We start from the raw sequence: 25,463 nt of genomic DNA, 5'->3' as shown, positions 1-25,463 counted from the left end.
CTTCATCCGAGACCCCTTTGGATTTCAGTAATTGCCTCTCAGTTTCCACACCATCAAACTCAGGGAGTTTGGATTTGGATGTAAAACTGGATCCTGATGTATGAGGTCTGGCCTGACCGGTAACGGCCATGGATGTTCCAGCAACATTCTCTGTGCTACAGCAAACCAGGGATGCCTCGGCCATGCCGGGAGGACTGCTATCACCTCCACCTTCTCTTTCCTTATTTTCCCTTTTCCCGAGTATCTGAGGGATGACTGGAAAGGGGGGAAACACATACCCCAGCTTGAAGTTCCACTTCATTGACAGGGCATCTATCCCTAGGGCCCTGTTGTCTCTGTGATGGGAGTAGAAGAGGGGTACCTTGGCATTTCTTCCTGTGGGCATCAGGTCTATCTGTGGTGTTCCAAATCTGCATTGTATAATTTGAAAAACTTCTTTGTGTAGCTCCCCTCTCCTGGGTGGACTTGGTGTCTGCTTAAGTAGTCCGCCACTACGTTGTCTTTGCATGCTACGTGAAGGGCTGAGAGATTTCAGGTTCGCCTCTGCCCATTCCATTGATGCGGTTATTTTGGGCAACAATGCTCTGCTCTTGGTACCACCTTGCTTGTTTATGAAGACTACCACAGTCCTGTTGTCAGAGAACACTCGTATATATGCTTGGTTCGTAGTTAGGGCTGAAAGTATTGGATCGCATGCCAGACCGCTCTCATCTCCAAGATGTTTCCCTAAAAAAAAAAATCTCTCTTCGTCTCTCCAAGTGCCCTTCATGACCATAGCTTGCATGTGAGCACCCCAGTCTACTGAACTGGCGTCTGTGGTAAGGACACACCAGTCGGGTTCCAAGAGAGTCACACCTTGCTTTCTCAGGTCTGGGAGCTGCCACCAATGTAAGGACAGTCTTGCCGGTCTTGAAAGGTTGACTTTGGAGCCTAGAGACCCCACTGTACGATCCTATTGCACAAAGAGGTCTGCTTGAAGATCTCTCATATGCCACCTTGCGCACGGGAGGATTCCTATTGTTGAGGAAAATATTCCTAGGAGGCACAGACATGTTCGTGCTGACACACAGGGTTGAATTTGAACTTGGTGCGCCAAGGACTGGATTTTGTCCGTCCTTTCGAGAGGCGCAGACTTTGTCTGTTCTTGTATTAATTTGCACTTCTAGAAACACAAGCTGTTGTGAGTGTCAGATGGCTTTTTGATACATTGACCAACCAACCATGCTGTTGCAAAAACTGGATTACTTGGGCTGTAACGTCCAAGGCTGCTCCTTCTGACTCTTTCCCTGAGTATCGCTATGAGAACTATAAGGACCTTGGTGAATGTTCTTGGAGACGTGGAAAGGCCAAAAGGGAGACAAGTGAACTGGAAGTGACATCCTTGAATGCAAAATCTCAGAAACTGCTGGTGAGGAGGTGTGATTGGAATATGGAAATACGCATCTTTTAAGTCTATTGCCGTCAGAAAATCTCCTACTTCCACCGCCTTGAGAATTGTGTAGACAGATTCCATCCAGAAAGGTCTTGCTCGCACATAGCAGTTGAGAGCCCTTAAATCCAGCACTGTCCTGAAGGCACCTGATGGTTTCTGGACGAGGAATAGTCTGGAATAGAACCCCATGTTTTCCTGACTTGACAGTACTGGAACGATAGCTTTTGTTTTCACCAGGCCTCTTAGGCTTTCCTGCAATGCCTGCTGTTCTAGGAAGGACGAAGGACTTCCTGACTGAATAAACTTGTTTCATACAGGGTAGGTATAGAATTCTATGGCATAGCCCTTGGTAAATATATCCTGGACCCATTTTGTCTTGTGTGGTCTGAATCCAAACATTTGCAAAGCATGATATCCTGCCACCCACTGCAGCTAGTGGAGATAGTCATTGGGATATTTGCTGTCCTTGTTTCCCCCTTTTGTGTCTGAAGGGCCGAAAGGACTGTCTTGCCATATTATCCTGATGCCTAGAATATGGTCTCCCTGGTCTATAGGCACGGGCCTCCTTGAACTGTTGTTTTGGAGAATAAGAGAAAACGTCTCCCCTTTCTGTCCTGTGGTAGACGATTGGCATTGCCACTTGCAAGCCTCTGCATTAGATTATCCAGTTTTTCACCAAAGAAGAAACTACCTTCACATGGAAGCATTGTCAGATGGCTCTTGGATTGATGATCTGCCGCCCACGGACCTAGCCAGAGTGCCTTTCTTGCTACAACCGCCAAGGTCATGCTCCTGGAAGAAAAACAATCGTATCCAACGAAGCTTCACACAGGAAATCAATGCTTTTCTGCATAACCTCTAAGGATTTAAGATGATACAGACATTGAGGATAAGATAAATAGATTGTATGTAGAGTACTGGCCCACAGCCTCAGGGCTCTAGATACCGAAGCCATGGCTATCCCAAACTTTAGAGTTATGCCGGAGGAGATGTGTAATTTACTGAAGGAAGTCTCCATTCTCCTATCTTTAGCATCCTTTAATGGACCCCCATCATCCCACAGGAGAGTGGTCTTTGAGGATAAGCCAGCTATGGCTGAATCCACCTTAGGCACCGAACACCATTTCAGCACATCTTCATCCTGAAAAGGGTACATACGATTCAGTCTCCCCATATTAAGATCACTCTTGTCTAAAGCCTGACATTCTTTAGCAATTAAGTCTTTAACCACCTTATGCGTATGGAACACTCTAGACTTTACTTGGTGCTGTGAAAACAATGCATCCTGCGGTTTGATTGGTACTGCTGGCTCTTCAATACCCAAGTATAACATTCATAGTATCCAAATTAAACATCCTGGGATCCTCTTCCACTTCATCCTCACTATCTGACTCCGAATCCCATTCCTGAGCAGAACTGAATGTTTCAGAGGACGGCCCTGGCCTCATTTCCTCCATATCTTCTGCTATCGATATCCTGTCCCTTATTGTTCTCTTCTGGGGCCTGAAACTGTTGCATCATATTAACCATCCATGAAAAGAACTGCTTAAATTGTTCAGGGGGACCAGGCTCCTCTACCATTTCCGGGGTGCATGACACACACAAAGGATCAGTACAATCTTTCGGTAAACTACCAGCACAAGCTGCACATACACAAATCTTCAGTTTATATTTCCTTTTTCCCTGCACAAGCTCCACAGAGGTACTGTAGACAATAGAAAAAAGGAACTAAGTAACCTATCCTAAGAGTAACCAAAAACCCCTCTTTAAGGGCTTACCTTGGGGTGCCCTTCAGCTTTTTTGAGGCGGGCTCCTGGTCCATAGTGCACTTATCCAGGTAGCTGCTAGGTCCTGCAGCAAACACCAAGCCAGTCACTGAGCCTCAGAAATGGGCTGCAGCTGCTCAACACAGTGCCTGCTTTTGACCACACCCAGGTGATCATTACATTATTTTGTTTACACCTGCTTCCCCCCTACTTCTTGGAAGGAAATAAAGATCCTGTAGACTTCGACACTCAGGGAGGAGGGGGTGCAAAGCCTTCCTGGGCTTACTCATGTGCGCGTGATTTCAGTGTGCACGTCCGTCGGCAGTCTTGCTAAACTTCAAAGAGGCAGACTTGTCCGGCACTTTCCCTGCTGGTGCTGTCCTCCACACAGCCAGCTCAGAGGAAACCAGAAAAACCTCCAGGTAAGCCCTCTCGAATAAAATAAAACAAACACTCACTACACTACCTGTCCTATACACTGCTGAGACAGGAAGAAGAGACACTGAGGAGCTACCTTATATATAAATTCTTCCTGTCTACACTAGCCGATTGGGGATTAACCCATTGTAAGGGCTGCCATGGAGTAGGGAAAGGAAAAATAATTTGCTGGAATTTAAACAGTGAAGTCTTACCTTCAGAACAAATTGAATTATTACCCTGACAGATATACAGTGCAGTTTGTTACAGCAGTTACCGCTGCACCTGTAATATACATGTTGTAGGAGTACCAAACATGTCTAAGACTGCTGAGCTGGCCAATAAAAGGTTATTTTAAACTCAATACCTAACACTGTACTCTCCTCTGTAGCTGCAATCCAATATATAAAAAGTCAGCTGAATCCTACATAATGTAAACAAAACTATACCTTGTACTGGAAAGATCAATACACATTAAGTCTTCCACAGCAAAATGTAATTATTGTATTTCCAACAATGGAACAACACAATGTCCATATAGTCACTGGCAACAAACATAGTATTTAGGAATTGTGCATCCTAGTAAGGAGACAGTTGATCATATTCTGTGTGACAAAATTACATCCAACACAACAAACTATAGCCAGAGGACATAATTGGAGGCAAATGGAGAAGGCAGTCAAGCAGAAATTACGAGCTGTACCTGCTCCAGGTCACTGTAAGGATAACATTCCTGTCTATACGGACGATGGACCCCTTTCCATGCTCAAACCCTTTATTTCAGATGACACCTGCCAGAGTAATGTCACTTTCATTTCATTTTGCACTATAAATCATTATCTGGGGAAATATTTTTCTGCGATATAGCAAATACTTTTATCCAACAAAGCCAGCAAATGTAGCTGAACTGAACGCCACTGGAGGTTCCACAGAACAAACGCTGTTCAAGCCAGAGGTCATGAAATCCAGAAAGCGGATACAAAAGGTGATTGCAGAAAGTTTCAAAGTATCTCAATAATGGAATCATTCTGTATACTTTAAACTGGTGTTCCTGTCGAAATTCACCAACTGTCTTGCAAACTGTGGAACTGATCCATGGGAAGTTTACTCTACACTACTCCCAGTACAGACGACTAGAAATGAATACGTCCCTCTAACATCAACAAAGTAGAATGTGACTTTAAGGCATCTACCTGTTTGCCTCACATATCAGCTCACAAACCAACACAGTGAGCCTTTCAAACCTATTACTCGATTGCCTATTTACTCAGCTAAATGAAAATATTTGCTCAAGTAAATGCATTTCTTTGAAAGAAAGCACGTCCAGCCTTATGGAAACAATTTTTGCATCAACACCATTATTTCACGAGGGGAGGGTGCCCAGACCACAGCTTTTTTTTTTTTTTTTTAATGCTATAGCAACTCAGCCAATTCCATGGCTAGTTACATTATCTTACTATTTTACTGACAAATTAGTTTGATCACTCACTGGTGCTTGATTTGGTAATTAGTGGGTACATGGAAGGAAATGACAGACCGTTATCCCTCCTGCTTGGTGAAACTACTGTCTTTTTTTTGGAATAGGGTCAGATGACCCCAGCTAGCGTTTTGCTACATTTAATTATCACCTCATTACGATGTCAGCTTGGCAGATAATTTAATAGAGGGGAACGAACTCCTGACCTTGTCCGCAAAAAGAGGACCAAAATATACGTTTATTATATATTATGTGCAAAGATCAAAACAGCTTTTAGCAATCAAAGTTTGTCCACACATTTCATTTAACTTGGACTATTCATGAACCTGGTCAACCTTAGAACCCTAGAGAACCCAAAAACTGCTGTTACTACGTTGTCAGTTTAGGTCTACTTGTATTTTTCCATGTGCATGCCCATTTAGCTTTATAGGCCTTTTTATGCACACATGTTCTAATGATTCAGGTTTCCCAGGCTATGTTAATTGGCTATGTACCGGGGAGCTTATCTTGCATAAATGTGGTGATTATGCTACATAAAACACACAGTATGTGGTGTGAATGGGATGCCAATAGAACACCAGACGTGTGCTTTTTCGATATTTTTTAATAATTTTAACTCTTCTTTTAAACTGAAATCAAACTCTTGCTTCTTTAGTAAATATTTGTGCTTATTAACCGTGGCAGATCATGAGACGTATAACAAGCTATTTGGTTATTAGTAACTTCTATACAGTCTGTATTTTAAATTTAATTGCCCTTTAAACCCAAGTATGAAGTCCTCTGTCACTCTTGCCACTTGGATAATGCTCATTAGGAGGGCAGAACATCCATCTCTCATTACTGTCACAGAGCAGAAGCCTGCTGTCTGGAAACAGCCTGTGTAAATCAATCTATATAAACATATTTGGATAAAACAGACATGCTAATTCTATACCAGAATTATTTCCACCACTGAAACGTGGGATTGTTTTTTTTTTGCCTACTGTGGTAGATAAGGTAGGAAGTAACTCATCGGTTAGCAATGTTACAACGTAAAACCTAAACCTGCCTTATAACTCCATAATTAGTATCTAAGATTCCAATGTTTAGGTCAAAAATATATTTATATTTTCTCTATCTCACACTAATATATATATATATATATATATATATATATATATATATATATATATATAGAAAAATAATAAGCAATAGGCGCTTATTGCATTTATATAAAAAACACCAAAATTGTGACAATACTTATGCGTATATGTGTACCTCATACACAATAAGAATAAAAAGACATACAAATTTACGCAGCAGGCAGCTCCTCAAAAACAGGCACTCATTTGCAAGTGCCCAAATAATTCTAAAAGACAAAAGGAGAGAAAAGCGCCACGCATAGTGTATTAAATGACCAACAATTAGTCTTCTCAGTGCGACAAACAAGTGAATTGGCCTCGTACCAAAAGACGAATAATAAACAGCTTATCTGTAATTAGATTCCCGACATCCTATATAGTAAGGATCCTTGATGTCCAGTCCTTATGGCTCCAGATATTCAGATCGCTCCGATAGTTCTGCCTTCAGGAATAACCTCTTATCCAGAGCAATAATAGAACAGTCCAGCTTCTTACCGTGTGGTGGTTATTAGAAGCACAATACATGCAGTCACACACACACACACACGTACAATTTCTAGACTCCAATACAGCTTGTAAACGTAACAGTCACTGGGAGCTTACCTGAACTCATCTCTGCAGACGACACATTTATCGGGGTAACCAAGGCATTTCTTGCAGTTTTGGTGACACTTGAGGCATCGCCTGAGACCTTACGGAGTAAAAAGATTGTGTAAGATTATGGATGAGGACTAATAACTCGGGATTGTTGCGAAGCAGATACACGTCTTTCCATGACGTTTTGGGACTTGCACATTGCCCTGTTTTAACTGCCTAGAGAATAAAGAAAACAATTTAAAATACTGTCTGAAAGCATGCAAAACCGGGGGCTGGTATGAAACCATTAAGAACATTTGTATTCAAAGCTGAACATTCCCTATTTACATACATGCACTATTTCACAAAGCCGTTTCAGGCCTGCTTTTTATAATATATTCAGCAGACAATTGGAGGGTGGCTTCAGAAGAGCCTTGGTTTGACTAGCGCACACAACACATTTTAATATAATTGTTGCATGTGTCATGTAAGCACTTGAATAAGGAGGAATGTGTAATCCCCAACATTTTGTTCTGTGGGCACCCCAGGTAACACCATCCTGAGACAGCAATCAGTGGACAGATGGTGTCCTTGATAAATCATTGGAGGCCCCCAACATTTGTTTCCTGCCGGCGACAGTCTTCACTAGCCTGGGGCTATGGTAAATGGGTAGAAGCCCTAAATCCTGGGAGAACGGGAAACTTTGCAGGATTTAGGGATTATCTCCCTTTAATAAATAGACCCCAGAGACTAGTACTCGCATTGCAATAAAGATGGTCATCAGCCCTCAGGCATTGTGTGATTATTGTATATAGTGGCTTCAGAATTTCTCTCTACAGTGAGCTCACCACATTGAATCAAATAATTTCTTTTGTGTGCTAGCTGTGTGCTTTATTAGATCATTTTGCAATAAAATAAAAAGCCCATTGCAAACCAATTATTCCAAAAAGTACACAACTATGACTAGTGCTAGTGGCTCTGCATATTTGCGGTCTATACTTTTTACCTAACAAACTGCTTAAAAAGGAACTCCTACAGTATAAGGCAATCCCTGAACTGGAAAACAACAAGACAAAAGACTTCACTTTGAAATGCCCAATGGATTCATAGATGCACCAGAGGAGACGGATTTATAAGTCATACAACATTGCTGGTCATGGCCAGCTTTACATTCAGGGTAATCAGTCAAAATCCAGACAGGTTCCTAAGCGTCTTCAGCTTCTAGAGACACTGGACAAATCACGTGCTCCCCTGACATTAGTAAATCAAAATTCACATATATACATACATATATTACAAAATGTTGGAGGAAATTATATATATATATATATATATATATATATATATATATATATATATATATATATATATATATATATATATATATATATATATATATATATATATATATATATATATATATATACACACACATACATACATACACACACATACATACATACACATATATACACACACGAAATTGAGGTAAGGATCAGAGGTGGCCATAAGCAATTGGAAGGATCAGAGAACATTGATTTACAGGCACAAAACTGGACATGGGACAAACTGCAGAGTGTAAATCTTTACTTTCATCGGCGTATGCCCCTGCCAGGCAAGACGTTGTACAGGAGCTGCTCTCCGGCTGAAGATAGAATCCTCTCTTGCAGGAGCTGCACTGGTTCTGTCCTCGTCCAAAACAGATGTCACATCCCCTGTAGCAGCGCCTACATCGCCTCCCAGCAACTTCTGCCATGTACCCTGGGGGACAGGTGCTCACACACTTCCTGCATCAACGTAAAAGAATGGACAGATCCGGTCACTACAACCACATTATGGTGATTACTGGTAGTGTCTACATGGAGATTATTCCAGTACTGCTCTTATGACATGTATAAAACTAACCATTAGGACCTGCAGAAGAAAAAAAGATCACGGAAACCTAGAAGTTTTATGCTTTGATGCCCTCAATTTCTATTAAGTTATCCAAACACCCTTATCTTTAATATGAGGGTACCTCTGATAACAAGAGCCCGCCCATGCTGAACTGTGCTTCGCCATCTATAGATCTCCCAGCGTTCTCTACTGAGGTACAATAGATAAGCTAAATCAAAGTGTTCTTTGGAATCGTATACACCAAGTTACCTGCCAGATTTCACACTTCCCAGACTATAATGGATGCAGTTGAGACACTGCTCAGCGCCAGGCCCATCACATCCTCGGTCACCACACTCTGCATGGCATGGACCTTGGGAAGAAAAACATTTACCTTTAAGTGATAAATAAAGTATCAGATGAGAGTACTCAGGCATTAGACATGCACTATGAGGCAACAATTCACTTATTCATATGGGTCTGTATTTTGGTGCTATGGTACATTAAGGCATGCTGCACCTACACTCAGGGATTCCAAACACTAATCTACAAGCCTCCAAAATTCTATACTATACTTGCTCAGCGCTAGGTAACGCCATTGGGCCCTGGACAAGCCCAGCTAATTTTTTGGCTGGCAGATCCCTATAGAAAGAAAAGGCAAAAATCAACTTCTTGTGGATCAGTAACTAGTTCTTATTCTTTTGTGTAGTGACAACTACATAGGCTCACTTTCTGTATGCTGGGATATGTGACACTACTTTCACAATTCCCATTTATAACTTATCTAATATATTAACATTTCTAAATTATTTACCACTCAAGTCTTATCAGCATACTCTAACTACAATTTTGCCGATTGACTACAATAAACATAACACGCCTTCCTCACTTCTACGGGTTCACTTTCTTGACAGGTATCCTTGGCACATTTTTCCCCTAGGATCACAGTACTGAAAAACCTTTATCAATATGCATTTTTTAACTACATAAACAGATTGAGAACCACCTCAATAGATAAAGACAATATAGATATTTTCTTTCGGTATTATGGGAAAGTAGTAACCCCGAAATAAAAAACATCAAAAAAACAAAAACTAGTGCTTCACGGTAGAAGCACTACCGGTAGTACAGTTTATTATATTTGCAAGTTGTCTTTGCTAAAATCCTCACTATAAAATTGCATGACCTATTACGTTTCAGGTTAAAAACACGTTTAATGTATACTGTGAGCTGCTTTGATTCACTGAGCTGGCTGCTTTATTTCGGAAACTGAAAGCAAGGATGCACTTCATAAACGGTATCCTGCTGCAAACCGTGAATCTCTAGGAAGCAAGTGGTAGTATATATTATATTTCTAAAACATAAGTACAAACCCAATTTATCATCTCATATGACACTGCCCTTAAACACCTTTTCTTGACACATTATAAATATAAATTTTCACCACCATGACCCTGGAACTACCAGCAACATGCTTCCCCTGCAAATACCAGGGCAGCCTCTACCGGCAAAAATAGACACGGTGTTGACTGTTACACATGTGCCGCACGCATCATTCACCCCACAGGATGTATACGAGTCCATATGGAGATCTGGGTAGAGAAGCACATGGCTGGAGGCAGCCAAAATGGGTAAAGCATTTGAAATACTTGTAGGCGACAAAATGTAATTTTTTTTGTTAAAGGGGAGGAAGCACATTAGAAAATACATAAAAGGTGAACCCCAAAATATTTGTCATATCTGCTACGTCAAACTCCTACATCCAAATGATTACAAACATCGATATTCACCCGGAGCAGATCTGTATAGAACATTATGAACAATACCAATCTTCCTCCCCATAGCTGTATCAAGCCAACTCTTGGACCCACCCTTTTCCCTCAATATATTTTTTTCAACTTAACAACCAGAACCCTCTAATTCTTCACTGATTCTTTTCCAATTGTTCACTGATGCAAAACATGGTGGATGCTGATCAGGTTTAAGATTATGTTCAATTAGGTGTATCAGATATTAGAGTTTAAACAAACTTCCATAACAGGTGTATGCATATTTATTTTTTAAAGGGGTGCAGTTTACCTGTTCTAATGAAATGTATAACATTTTAGGTTAATATGGGAGTTAGATCATTCTGTACATACATGACATACCCTAGGCTTGTACCTGAATACTCATCCTCTTCCTCAAATTCCAGGGCACTCTGAAACAGAGCAGCTTTAGAAGGCTCCAGATCAGTGGTGGATATATCCAGTTTTTGAGATCTTGAGTGATGAAAACCAAGAGGATTGTACGGATGCTCAGCTGTACCATAAAGAATAAGTGTCCATTCCTTCAACTTCCCTGAAATATAGGTTTAGGGGCAATCCATAGTCATGCATATGACAAACATACATTGTAGACATATAATTAAGTTAATCCATGCAGAAACAAAGATCAAACTGTTCTTTATTATGTACAATAGAACATTACTACAATAAATATTAGCAGATAATATATGATACATGCAATATCTGAAAATATATATATATATATATATATATATATATATATATATATATACACACACATACATATACACACACACACACACACACACATACACATATACATACACACACAAAATAGAAGTCACATCTGACATGCATGTTGTGATTTTTTTTTTTATAGGCTAGAAATGGCACAATTATTGATTATGGGTGTTAGCAGCTTTTCTATCATGTTGTCCAGTTTTATGCTAGCTACATCATTTTCTTGATATATGAAGTTAAGTTCTGATTTTTCCTTCAGGAAAACCACACTGATATCAGTTGTCAATGGCAGACACTTGTGCAGCATATAGCTTCCAGGAGCTCTTTCCACATTTTTACGAGCAAGAATGTGCCAGGAGTTATACGTGAACCCTGTTCCATAGCAGATGTGGATGGAAGCAGTGGCTGTGCATACTGTAAACTAAAATCAATGCACGATTCTTTATCCTGATAATACACCTGTTGTATTGGGGTATCCAATGATTGCCCACTGCTAAATAAATATGATCACTGCAACAACTTATCACATGTGCGTTAATTCCTGGAGCTTCTTTAGTCAGCTCCCACTCATTACATCATGCACACCTGGAGTAGTATATACAATGTTACCGCCACCTCTATATACAGTAGGCCTATTTGTGCCACAGAATTCATTTCTTTGGCTTTATACAGTTTTAAACCCACCTTATCCACCAAACTGCTCACAACTACTAATTGTTTACGTGACAATATTGGCAGGGCTTTCAAATTTCTATTTACAGTTTGTGGAATTCTATAAGGTGAAGTCAGGGAGATAGAAGCATTGGGAGAAGACCTGATAACTATTATCCTTCTTGGCAGCTCTACATTTCCTGTCATTCCTAAGCCGCCTCCATCATCAGCTATTTATATAGCGCTACTAATTCCGCATTCTGTACAGAGAACTCGCACATTCATGTCAGTCCCTGCCCCATTGGAGCTTACAGCCAATTAACCTATTAGTATGTTTTTTGTTGCTTCTCCCTCTCTCTCTCTGGGACCGATTCAATTGACAGTATAACGGAGCGTTAAACGATTGTAACGCTATTTTAATTTGTCATTTTGGAGTGCGATGATGTTCCCCTCAACTCAATCGCAAATCTAACCTTCCTTTTTTTCCCTGAAAACAGCATATCGCTGCGGGTTAGAGCCTCATATTAAGGTATAGGCTAAAGCTAAACGGAGCAATTCAATTCTATTTTAACACAGCGATGTAAACTGCCAAATAGGCAGTTTTATCTCGCACCTCTCCTGGCCGGCTAAAAAAATTGTAAACCCCCAAAAAGTAATGAAATAAAAAAAGTATATATTGAAAATCTGAAAATAGATTGTTTTTTTTTTAATAAAATTACAAAAGAACTGAAAAAAAAAAGCATTATAAGCATGTAAATATTTTTTCCAAAGATTGCAAGTCCACCCTATTATGTATATATGTTTGTAGTAATATGTTTTAAGGTACTTTGGTACAACTATAACTGGAAATTACTGTAGTGTAATTACAATATAATAAAAAATGGGTAGTGTAATGTAATTGAAAATTTCACTGCAAAAAATTGCTAAATTCTCATAGAAGCGATAGAGTCACAAGGGAATCACCAGAAAGCCCGGAGATGACCCGTTTGACGTTGCCAGAGATTATTGTTGTAGCTTCAACATGGCTGCGTTAAGCCCTCCCCTCTCCTCCCATTCACATTCACCTATGATTCACGCGTGGGGGAGGCATTTATAGTTTTGGAATTGAATTGCACTATTTTGAACGTGAAAACGGCCACGGCTTCAGAGTAAATGTAGAGCAGTATTTTTTTTTACTTTAACTGCAACGTTAGAATAATATTACCGGATCAATTGAATCGGCCCCTCTGTGTCATAGTTATGGCCTTTGTCTGCCTTAACATTTCCTTAAAACGGGCCTTTTTTTTTTCTTCTCTGGCAAAAGCTTCTAGTTTTCATTTGTCTTTGCTTTCTGTTCAATGTCCAGCTTTGATAATGTTGGATTGCAGAGTAACCGTGGGTGTTTGTATATTAAAGTTTAAAAATCCATCACCTACTATTGGCCTTTAGTGAGAATAAATTAAATAAAAAACAAAAACAAAACCATTGCTCTATAGTGAGAAAACAAAACGTCACATACCTGACCATTATAAATTAAGAAAATTAATCTTCATTTTTTTTTTTTTTTTTAGATCAGCTGAAGTGCTTTTGCACGCTAAAAATGGATTTTGTAATGCAAGCCATATCATCTGCAGGAGGGATATTGTGCAAAGGGACATGTATGTGACTTATTATCCTTCACTTATAGGGTGCCACAAGATGCCCCCAGCACTGTACAGAGGACGAACAATAAGACAAGGTATAACCGTACAGTACCATAAACGAGAAACACTAACTCTTAAAACTATCAGCACTGCAAATAGTATCCAGCTACAGAAAGACTGGAAGGGGAATGTGGTGCAGGGTACATTCGGCACAAGCTGAGAATCTGTGCCCAAAAGTGTGGCCACAGCCAACAGGTTAGGAGCCACTGAAAGAGGTGCAAAGAGAAGCAGGAGTGGAAACAAGGGGTATTTTTTGTAAGTATTATAAGCTAACAAAAAACCTGTCAAATCACATAATCATATAGCAAAATAGGTCAACACAGTAGACATTTGTCATAAGCTGTATGGTTGCAGAAGGTACAAGACTTTCAGTAAAATGCACAATTATTTATGGCCAGTCAGCATATATGTACATCATACAATACGCATACAAAGATGCGTAATTAAGTGAGGGCAGCAAGTTCAGGAGCCCACAAATTATATTAAAATCAAGCTACTGATCCCAATGACCCCTCCCCCCCCCAGCACAGGGGAGCACCTCCCAATCTCCCACCTGCCTGCCCATTTATACATTGGAATCATACAATGGAGTTCTGTGATTGGTCAATGGGGGCTCTGTATCAAAGTGCATGGTTAAAAGGGGCCTGGTGGAATTTTTCCTTTTAAAAGGAAATCCGTACCCAGAGCACAAAAGTCCTTAGTTACACAACTGTGCCTACAGGATGCAAGGTCAGTAGCCTACTGTCACCTTTATATTGTTGGTATGTACAGCATGATGTCATTAATAAATTACAAATTACCTAAAGATGGTGAGTGCTGTAGATCTCTATCTTCTGAACTAATATAAATGGTTAATTTGGGGAGGGAGCATTCACAAGTGAAATGACACATTCCTCCACAGAATGATTCATCTGTCTTCTGATAAGGCTATTCTGTGACATTAACAGCAAACGTATGCCTGAAAATCCAACGTTAAATGAATGTTCGCCAGTGTCAGCTTAGTGACAGTGACATAACGTTTAGTCTAAAAAGGTGCATCCCTTAAATTAAAAATAAAGTCAAACCGTTATGAACAAGTATCATTAAAATTCACTGTGTCAACATGATTTGGGAGGGACAGATATATATTTGGAAAAAGACCAAAAGAGAAAAAAAAAGAACCAAAATCTAAGAGGAGCAGAAAAGCAAGAGTAGAACCTTGTATAACCCAGTCAGGAGAGACTGAACCGGTCACACAGCTGACAGGAGAAATTAGCACTTTACAGACAGTTAATATAAATCTCATCGGCGAAGAAACTGGCTTCCTGCTATTACATGCCAAGGTCCTTCATTACACTGTCCAACTAATTAGTGACTGCATGCAAAACACCAGAGAGTAACTCCCATATCTGCTCAGAAAACTATTTCCATATTATTGACTTTTCAGAGAATTCTAAATACATTTACACAGAACTATAAAACCTCTAAAGAAGTTCAAAGTGACAGGGACCCCACAAGGGATCATCACTCCCAAAAATATAAACCCATGACCTAGGACACCACCTTCCCTTCAGTGTGCTGTCAATACTTCGTACTGAACAAGGTCTCATTCTGGTGATCCATGTGTGGCTGGGAGTCATGGCTGCATAGACAAAGGTGCAAGCACTTATCTCCTTTATCTTCACCTTAGTCTTGATTTTTAAAGTAACATTCAGAGAGCATAGATATATTCAACGCTACATAGCACAGTCCCATAACAGCTTATTCATATATATATTTATTCATGAAGAACACACATTTTGGCCGGCAGCAGCAGTATTTTTGAAGATCATATGCTCTAATATCCCTTCATGTGTACTCTACCACAATGAGTATTTATGGTACACAAGCATGAGGTAAGTATAGCTTCATTGTAATGCACAGATTTCTACATAATAGGCAAGACTCCGGTCAACTATTCATATCCTGATGGAGGAATGTCACTAATGGGCTTTCCACAACAAATGCACCAATCAGTTGAGCTCTGGTCTGCACTATATAGGGTGAAGACAAAAGGAGCAGCTGGAGATTGTGGACTCCTAATGAAGATGTGATGTGGCCAGCCAATAAGCAGTCTCATTTCTATTAGTGGTTTGGATTTCAGCACCAGACACACTTCTTCAGAGGCTCAGCAACAAATGTAGTTTGGACACAGTACGGAAAGGGTTTCACAGAAAGGACTACAAAGTAGTGTGCGGGGAAAATGTCACTATCCCAAATGGAAAATCCTTTAAAGTGGATTTGTCAACTACACACAATGAATGAATCCATTTTGCAAGCTGAACTAATTTACATGAAAGTGTAGCTCATCGATTCACTCAGAACCAGTGCCTCATGAACCCAAAGGGGCTTCAAAGCCTATTGACATCGCCAAGTCCAGCCAAATTGATAGGCAGCAAAGTTACTTATAAAATATAGAACCTCATTGCTTGTGGGCAAAATCCGTTTTTAAGTAAAATTTAAAAGTGTTTGTATACCAAGCACTGCCCAGGTTTAAATGTCGATCACAGCTGTTGACAGATATGGGAGCAGTTGAGAGGTACTTTAGCTCAGTGCTAGAGAGAACAGATTTGTGGAAAGACTATAAACAGCCTAATCAGAAACAAACCATTCTGCACTCACAGCAAGACCATTTCACTCTTTCAGTAAGGAACTAGAATCCCACTGAGGGGCATATACTGAGGGGAACAGTTCCATTATCGCACAGTTATGGCGGGTCAAAGAATATTCAGATAACATGACAATCTACTAAAATGCTGCATGCTAAGAGACGACAACAAACAGATTTTTACTGCGTTGCTTGTGTTTTCATAGAACACTATTCAGAGGTAGACCTCAATTTAATGGTTTCAATTGTCACACCGTGTGTTCTATCCAAGGGTGTCCACGATTGACATTTCAAAACATTCACACCACAAAATTGCCTACAACTAAAGTTTTCAGGTATTTTTTTCCTTCTCTGCACCAAACAATGAACCTGTATAAGTTAAAACTAACCCCCTAAACTTTGAACAATACACCAATATCGATAAACATTTTGGAACAGTTTAAACCCTTTGAAAGGGAATTATCTATGAAGGTAATTTAATTTCTTCTAACAGCAGTTTATACTTCGTTTCTTTTAAACAGTTAACACCACTGTGTAAGCCGTGAAACAAATGTGTTTTTTTTCCTGAAACGTTTTGTTTTCAGTGAGAGCAAACACATAATATGAATAAGCTTCATGACTAATGCTCACTATAGACTAATGTTCTCACCCATCCCAGCCCATTATTCGCACACTGCCAGATGTTCACATATCACTGTTTGATCTGGGTTCAGCACGTGGGCTGACACTTTACTTCCTATGCAAGTTGGCTGTTGGTTCTTCGCCCACCGGACTGTACAGCTTGTTGTCAGTGGTCTCTCAGGACTCTTGCTTCACTCAAACTATTTAGATGACGTCAGACTGGGGTACTCCTTATTAAGTCATGTAAATTAATTACAGACAATAAATGGATGAAGTGTAAATGTATATTCAAAATCCTTACTTCACACAGACCCTCAAAATTATCAAACGACATTATTTATAATTGGGGCAGAATTGGAAAATTTGTCATAAAAGGCCATATACGTGTTCTATTCTATTAAATGTTACACAATCTAGAGGGCTATATTATCTTCTGCACAGACATCCTACGTTTAGCGAAATATCCATTTATAGTCTGAAACATACTTGCCCTGAATGTCAGGGAGACTCCCTGAAATAGGGGTGATCTCCCTCAATCCCTGAAGAGTCTGGCATTCTCCCTGATGCTGAGCCAGTACAAGACGTGGTTGGCTTTGCCATCTGTGGTATGATGACAGTTCAAAAATTGTGTCCTATGTCCATGTATTGATGCTTATGGAGGTAGCCATTTTCATGGAGACCAAGATTTAATCAAAGACTGACAGGTAAGACAACATGACTTCAGTAATGGAGACAGAAATGTAAGAGACACTTCAGTCTCTAGAGATTCATTAGCTGCTTTTCTTTAACACATAGTTGCCTACTCTCCCGGAATGTCCGGGAGACTCCCGCATTTCTAGGAGACCTCCTGGGAGAGCAGAGCAATCTCCCAGTTTTTGCCCCCGCAATAGATAAGTGGCGGGGGCGAGGCTTAAGGGTGCAAATATTGTGTCATCTTAGCCCCGCCCCCTGCTGTAATTGGCCAAAATTGTGACAATCATTTACGGGCAGTGCCAAAATTATGCAATTCATCAAGCCCCACCCCCTGCACGCCCACCTCCCCCAGGATCTCCCTGACGCCAACGAGGAAAAGTTGGCAAGTATGGTCGGAAAACCATTTTGTCAACCAGATTACATGATAAACAATTGACATCTTCAGAAAATGAGTGAGAGGGGCGAAAACAAGTGAGGAAAACAATTAGTAGAGACAACCGGTTTAAACCAAGTGAATTGTCAAATGATCAAAGACAAGAGTAAGTAGGAACAAAGTACACTGAACTGATTACTATAGAGGGAGGGAGGGTAAACATATATACCTGCAATGGCAACATCCAACCGAGGGCAAAAGCTCAAGATCCAGCCAGAACTACAGGATCAACCGTATCGGCTCAATTTTACATTTGTTTTTCTATTATGCAACTTTTGTTTGGCTACTGCTTGATTTCCACATATGCCGGTGACAATTACCTTGTGTCTCTGGATTGCGCAGTTTGGACGGCATGTCATGAATTTCCAACATCCATTCCCCTTCAGCCTTTTCACCCCAGCAATGAACGGTCATAAACTCCCAGTTCTTAAAACCTTCGTTTGAGTAATCATAGGTCCTGGAAAAAGAACAACTGTTTATTCTGTGCAAAAAAAAACCCCCAAACCTGGTAATTCCACTGAAACGTGATTGTGCTACATAAAATCAGATAGTGCAACTCACTGGAATAGCTCCTGATGCATAAAAACAGAACTTTTGCATAAAATCAGCACTTAAGCGCGGACACTAGCCGCTGCTACAGCTATATGACAGATAATTTATAAAGTATTTTACCAGGAAGAAATGCATGGAGAGTCGCCTCTTGATTTCAAGCATATTTTGGATACATGCAATACAATGGTTATCTGGTTCTAGACAGAAAGCATTACTTACATACATTAAGGTTAAAAAGATCCTACAGATGTGGGTTAATTCCTTATTGAATTTAGGAACCATTAGTTGGCCTCGAGCAGTACATCTTACAGTAGTTGCAAATTACAGGCATGAGAAAATCTTTTATAGATATTTGGGTAATTTGTCCAGAAAGCTTCTGAATGAAAAGTTTATTCTAGATGTGAACAGGAACGGCCAACCTAGAGCCAATAACGGTCACATTAGTGGATTTTGTAGTTCAGGGAGGGGCAACAAGAGGCTGGAGGGTTGCAGGAGCGGCCCTCAAACCTTCCAATGGACAGAGGAGGAAGGGAGAGCTCAGTGTACCCCTCCTCCAGGTATAACGCATGACCTCCCTGCACTGTGCAAAGGTGGTCACGTAATGCAGAAGATGGGGGGCCGCAAGAGGAGGCAGAAAAGAAAAATGGCAGATTGAGTTGTACAGTGCATCAAGCTTGTCAATGTGAACTTGGGACTGTACCATAAGTATATAAAGGTATTAGCACCAGTCATGTGATGCACTTTCTGGCTATTGAGCTAGAAAGGTTTTTTTCCCCTATAGAGCAAGCCTAGTTTGGAACAGGTTACCCCATTTAGCTACTGATGTCAGATTAGTGTTGGAGTTTGCTCTAAATCATATTGGTCATGATATCATTTGGAAATGTGGCCTTTATAACACATCAGATGCATACTGTTTTATCCCTGTTCCACCTCAGAGAAATCCGAGAGAGCAGTACACTATTACTAAATTTGTATATATAAAGCATTGATATAAAGCAGGGTTGTACATCAAGGGGATTATGACATGACACAAATTACATACAATGACATAAAACAGAACAGTATATATGGCCCTGTAAAGGTGGAGCAGCAGCAGTCAGTATTCATAAGCAGTCACTGGCATTTTTGAGCAGCTACTGGTGGTGCAATAGGGTTGGAGCAAGGAGAGCGCAGGAGGTGGACACGCGAAACATGAACCGGTCACTGTAGAAACCTTAAAACTAACCTACTGGCAACAATAATTGTCCTTCATTTTTTGATAACTGCGCAAAATTCTAGAAGAGGCTTTAGAAGATGGTTCTAGAGGAGGCTTTTTATTTCATGCTGCACAGGTGCTCTTGTGGCTGTCAGTCTGCAGTATCTGAGCTAGAGGCAAGCAGCCAGTGTGGGAGAGGTAGTAGAGAAGTTGAGTGTATGGGGGGGGGGGGGGGGGGGGAGGGCACAGTGAGAATAAACAGAGGTTGGCCTGGGGAGTGCAGGTGATAGTGGGGTCTGACATGATGACAACCTGACAAATTATATAGATTTTGTCTTTTTGTATTAGGTGGCAAAGTCATGGCTGTGAGGAAGAAAGGGGAGGTGGTGTAGATGGGCAGAGAAGATTTAAAGGTGGCAAAGTGGCATCAGGGTTTAGAAGACTGGATGGATATTGGAGAAGTGAAGTAGTTTTGCTTGGCAAATGAAAGGACATTGTTATAAGATGAAAGGATGTCTTTATAGCGAATGTAGCGTTAATTCATCCAGTTTAGATATCAGACTATGAATATATACATTCATAGTCTGATATCTAAACTGGATGAATTAACGCCAACTTCATTCGCTATAAAGACATCCTTTCTCTTCTGAAAGTCACACTGCCAGCAATATTCACGTTTGAAGAACAGTAAGGGCCAGCTAAGGACAGAGACTACTTAGCAAAATATGTAACTATGGAAGCTGAACTGCACTCAATGTTGTTGATTAACATAATTTCTTAGCTTATTTATCCAAAGGCAGCAGTGTGTTTCTGTATTTTAAGCAGGCAAATTCAGGCAGAAGTCCTATTTTAAAGATCAGGAGTTATTCCAGTACCTGGTAGTGCACAGAATGATGATTTTGAATACACAGTTGAGTGAAGTTAACCTTTAATAATCATGGACCAATTCCTTTAAGTGTGTTCATAATCAGAACCCACATATAAAATACAATTATAGCTGTATCACATATAGACTTAGTACTTGCACAACGTTATTGTATTTTTTCCCCTCAAAACATCAGCCTTATAAAAGCAATTTTGAATTGAGCTTAGAAAAAGGTCAACTTAAATGTATTCACAAATCTGTACACACTCCTTACAGCTACTAGCTAAAGTGATATGTACACTGATAAAGTCACAATATCTAATCAGAGTTTGCCATGCAAGTGTTTACAGCAAGTTTACAGTCCAAATGCGAATTTTTGAATGTGATATGGAAGGTATTTAATCATAATTTGAAGATGTATTTGAAGTCTATTCAGTATGTTAATAGAAATGTTTTGTGTATGAGTTTACATACCTTTACTGTCTGAGTCAATCATTTCTACTAGACCATAGACATCTGGTACTGGTAGGTAAGTACTGCAGAGCAATTAGTAGTACGGAATATTTTTCATGCTTTACTAACTTACCTCCTGCCCAGAAGCTGGGACTTTGTCCCTGATGGAGATATGAGATTTATCTGCAAGTCCCCCCTGCGTGGGTGAGATATAGTAACCCTTACGACTACATGCTCTAAATATGCCACGTGGTGCCCACTGTGATCCGCACAGGCGCTGGTCTGAGTTGTGGTGCGAATCAACTGATCGGCTCTGATAAATCTGTAGACAGATAAAGAGAAGAACTTCATCTTAATGTGCTGTGGATACAGTAAGGGAAGTAGAATGTTTCACATAAGAACTGAGCGCATTAAAACTTGTTATCCAGAATCTCATATTTAAAATGATTACTTACCTTTCAGTGCTAAGAATTTGCAGGTTATTACTACAAACCAGAACAAAAGGATCAGCAGAACACTGTTACAAATAATCTTGACCAATAAAAAAAAACTGGTATTTAGCAGAACATTACTTATCCAAAAAATTAATTTTATGTACATTTTATGTGAACTATGTTCTTACATACAACAAATATTCTTGAAGAACTACACACAAATTGCCTATATTAAAGGGGTTCTCCAGACAAAGATAAAAAAACAACCATGTACTTCACGTGGGTAATGCATACTGAAATAGTGGTCACCCTGCAATTTTATAAAAGTTTGTAGGGTCTTTGCAAACCTGGTGGTTTCCTTACACGGCAAACTACAATTGAACACATCTTCGCTTAACCTACAGCAAGTTGTGCTGAATTCCACACAGCAGCTGCCATGTGAGGAAACAACCAGGACCACCACGCCTGTCGCCAGAAGGACTGCAAAGAAGCAGAAAGGGAAGAGAACCACAATGTCACCCAAGTACTGTTGCCTAGCAGTAACATAGCTTCTGTGAAATCTACAATGATGAACATAAAAGAGGACATAAGAGGTTCTACGCCTTCAACAACAAAAATATCAGAACAAAAAAAACCACTTTTTTTTGCAGCACAAATGACAAAATCCTTTTAGTTAGCGCACCACAAAACAGAATATAAATATTGGTACAGTTACATGCCTGAAAGTCAGAGGAGTTCCTCCAAGGGGGGTAAACTTTGTTCCTTACCTTATAACAGCAGAAGACAACATGCTGTAGAATTCAAGAGGCACTTACAGAAATGTTTGTGCAATCTGGAGTGTAAGAATCCAGCAAAGAATTGCATTTCATCTTGGGTTTTATATCTGTAGTATTGTGCCCACCTGACTACTGAGATTTGACAGCAGAGCTGTATCATAAAATTTTAGCACCTGGGGCAAGAAAATAAACTGACAACTTCCTAGCTCTCAAGTTTAACCAAACAAACCTAAAATATTCAATCAGCGTTACGCCCTGGGCGGTCGCCCCTCTAGTACAGCCCTAGTTACAGCCCTGTTTGACAAACCTACAAGTTTTGGTTGGATGTTCCAACAGCAGCAGACATTGATACATTTGAATAAATATGCCTATTAGATCGCCAATTTGAATAGTCAATCTTACAGGTAATTTAACTCCCCTAGTTTAATGTATTTACTTATGGAAGGAAACACAAAACATTGTAGAGCTTTGTCGCAGTGGTCCACTATTTTGAACAAATTACAATGACAAACACACACATACATATATACACACACATATATATATATATATATCTCAAATGGAACATTCAGCATTAAATAGAAAACTGCTGCATGTTCAAGATATGGCTGAACACTCTGCTTGTAAATAGGACTAACAATATTACAGCTAGCTTTAAATCTGGTTTACAAGGCATCAATGCACTGAAATAACATTAGGCAGGAGAGAAGTGATGACAAGAGGCACCAGAGCACTGGAGATGAGTGGAGCTGGAAAATCAGATACTTGTAGCAAAATAATATGTTAACCCATCAGGGTCAGTGATGCTTGAGCAAATTCCAGTACGCGCTCAGCACCAGCTTGTGCATCATCAATGCAGCTTCTACGAGTCGCCTTGGAGGTGCACAGCTGGGATTTACAAAATTAGGCTGATTAAATGTAAATATTTCCATGAATTCCAATGAGAACCCCAGGCATTTCACAGCACAACCTCATCTGCCACGTAGTTCCCAAATACAGCTCTGCTTCCAGGCTCCAAACATCACAATGTGAGCTATAAACCAAGAACTGGCTACAACTCCATTACCACAGGAGATGTAAAATTAATGCACCAAGTAAATGTACTCTCCAAGTGGGGGTAAGTCCACTGGCTAACACATGCTCATTATTACCAACAGGAGTCATGCAGATTATGAATACATATTTCCATAAACTTGGACACTAGAGGAGGTAGAAGGAACTCGTCTGCATATTCTATGGCCAGTTCCAAAAGTACCTGAAACTCAGCCCACCAAGTACCCATAGTACTGTAGATCTGCACATTAAGTCGCTTCTTTAATGCTGACAGGTGGTGGCTTATGGGCTATAGGGCTCGCCAGACGTCTGCAGCACTATGCAGATTTCAACCAGCTGTAGTAATACTGAATACACAGTTAAAATACCATTTTATATTTGAAACAGCCATTGCTGTAAGATCCAACTAAAAGTCCAGAAGTTTAAAAGACTTCATTTCAGTCATGAGCTGTGGAAAGTTTTTGCAGAGAGGAAACAAACTACAGAGAAGCAAAAATGTATAAATGGCAGTCCTTCATATACGGATAGCCTACTTGTGTGTAGTAACAATGTATATGGAGCTTCGGAAGCTCCAGGGGGAAGTTCCCCCTGTTCTTGTGGTGTCTTGTTCTGGATGTGTGTAGGTCAATTAGCAGCAGATATTTACTTTATGTACAACAAGTTTCTATTAAATTTTAGTTTTCAGATTAGAGATGCCATATCTCTGCCTGGTCTGTAAACATTGATCAGACTGCCTGTAGCTTTGTAAAGAGACAGTTCAACTTTTGGGGGTGTTACGGCAAGCCTCACTAATAGATGGGAGCGAGTTTACACAACATAAGAAAATTCAAGTAATTATCTATACTGATTAGCCCATTCAATAAAGCTATAAAGAAAGGAACATTGCTTATTTCTATATAAGCAAAGTTTAAAATAGATTATAAATGGCCACAGAACACAGCTGATGATTTACCAGAATCCCCGCTGCAAGATTTTATGTCCCCAGTTAGCACACAGATAATTTGCAAGACAAGCTACCACCATAAATACTTCATATACACAATGATTAAAAAGCCCAGGCGGTATTTATAGCAGAGCCTTATTTTTCTATTCTTGTTTAATTTAAGAACCACAAAAACCCCAAATTTCAATTTTAAGATATAAACCATTAAAGTAAAATGTTGTTCAATGTTTCCTTTTTATTGCTGTGTTATGATAAATTTTACCTCCTCACTTCATTAAAGGAAACTGCTGAGCAGAGATGTCTAATCCTCACATGTTTACAACATTGTCTTGATGGGAACGGAGTATGTCAAAAATCAGAATAAGCCTTCTGAGTATCTATGATATGGCAGGCCATGCCCATTTGTACGTATCAACCCATACACACAAGAATTGTACCGAAAGCTACCTCTGTTTCATCGGAAGCAAAGTGGCAGTTAAGGGAGCAGGGAATTCAATTTTAGTGATTGATTTTTCTTCTGGGTTTTAGCAGCAAAATATTTTAGATGGAGTGCAAAGTGTCCTTCATTTGTAAAAAGAAAAATTGCAGAGGGAAAAACCAAGCTGTCATCCAATGTCTCCTATCCAATCTTCTAACCCTGTCGTATTTATTACATCGTCGTAATATCAGCCTATTACACAAGTGAAATGTGAAGAATTAGTCACTCAATTTTCTCCTTAACCTTAAGAGTTGGCTGTATGGAATGTCGCTAGAATCATCCACAGTCTAATACCGCTTACTATGTCATTGTACAATCACAGCTAAATGCTCTCTAAACTGGAATATGCAATACATACTCTACTGTGTCTCCTATCCAACTTCTGTAATGTATGTGTTACAGGTAACTCATCTTAAGCCAATTGTAGCGTATATGCACATATATGTGTATATGCAGTGTATATTATGCATTATTTATATAGTGCTGATGCAGCGCTGTACATTGAGGGGAAACATGATAAAAATAACAATGTCATGAAACAAGCTAGCGATGGCCCTGTCTAAAGGAGATTATACCTAAGAGGAGTGGGGTAACAATTGATATAGATATATATATATATCTTGTGTATCAATTGTTACCCTACTCCTCTTAGGTTGTAAACTCACCTTATATGCTGAAAATATGTTGCTCACAACAACCAATCTGCACTTTTCAACCCTAAAGTAAGAACTTTTCCTAAATGGAGAAAAATACAATTTCAAAATTAACTGACAAATCGTTAACACAATCCTACAATGCTGAACCTTCTCAAGAGTA

At 39.8% G+C, this 25,463-nt stretch overlaps 1 protein-coding gene across 3 annotated transcripts in view; it reads right to left on the bottom strand.

Moving 5' to 3' along the window:
- The window catches only part of PCSK6 (proprotein convertase subtilisin/kexin type 6), a 149,360-nt gene that overhangs the window by 25,404 nt on the left and 98,493 nt on the right, over positions 1-25,463 (bottom strand). Inside the window, exons 12-17 of one of the 3 annotated variants that reach the window (XM_075207657.1) lie at positions 21,097-21,285; positions 18,219-18,355; positions 10,828-11,004; positions 8,935-9,037; positions 8,380-8,576; positions 6,817-6,904 (exon numbers count right to left, since the gene is read on the bottom strand). In XM_075207657.1, coding sequence (XP_075063758.1) covers positions 6,817-6,904; positions 8,380-8,576; positions 8,935-9,037; positions 10,828-11,004; positions 18,219-18,355; positions 21,097-21,285 — 891 coding nt within the window. Of the gene's footprint in view, positions 1-6,816; positions 6,905-8,379; positions 8,577-8,934; positions 9,038-10,814; positions 11,005-18,218; positions 18,356-21,096; positions 21,286-25,463 lie in introns of those variants that run through there. The other 2 variants (XR_012691231.1, XM_075207658.1) reach the window with 2 other exon arrangements.

The sequence above is a fragment of the Mixophyes fleayi genome, chromosome 4 (genome assembly GCF_038048845.1).
Source record: "Mixophyes fleayi isolate aMixFle1 chromosome 4, aMixFle1.hap1, whole genome shotgun sequence".
NCBI classification, from domain to species: domain Eukaryota; kingdom Metazoa; phylum Chordata; class Amphibia; order Anura; family Limnodynastidae; genus Mixophyes; species Mixophyes fleayi.
Note: the sequence above shows the minus strand (reverse complement) of the source record. Positions and strands in the feature narration are given on the sequence as shown.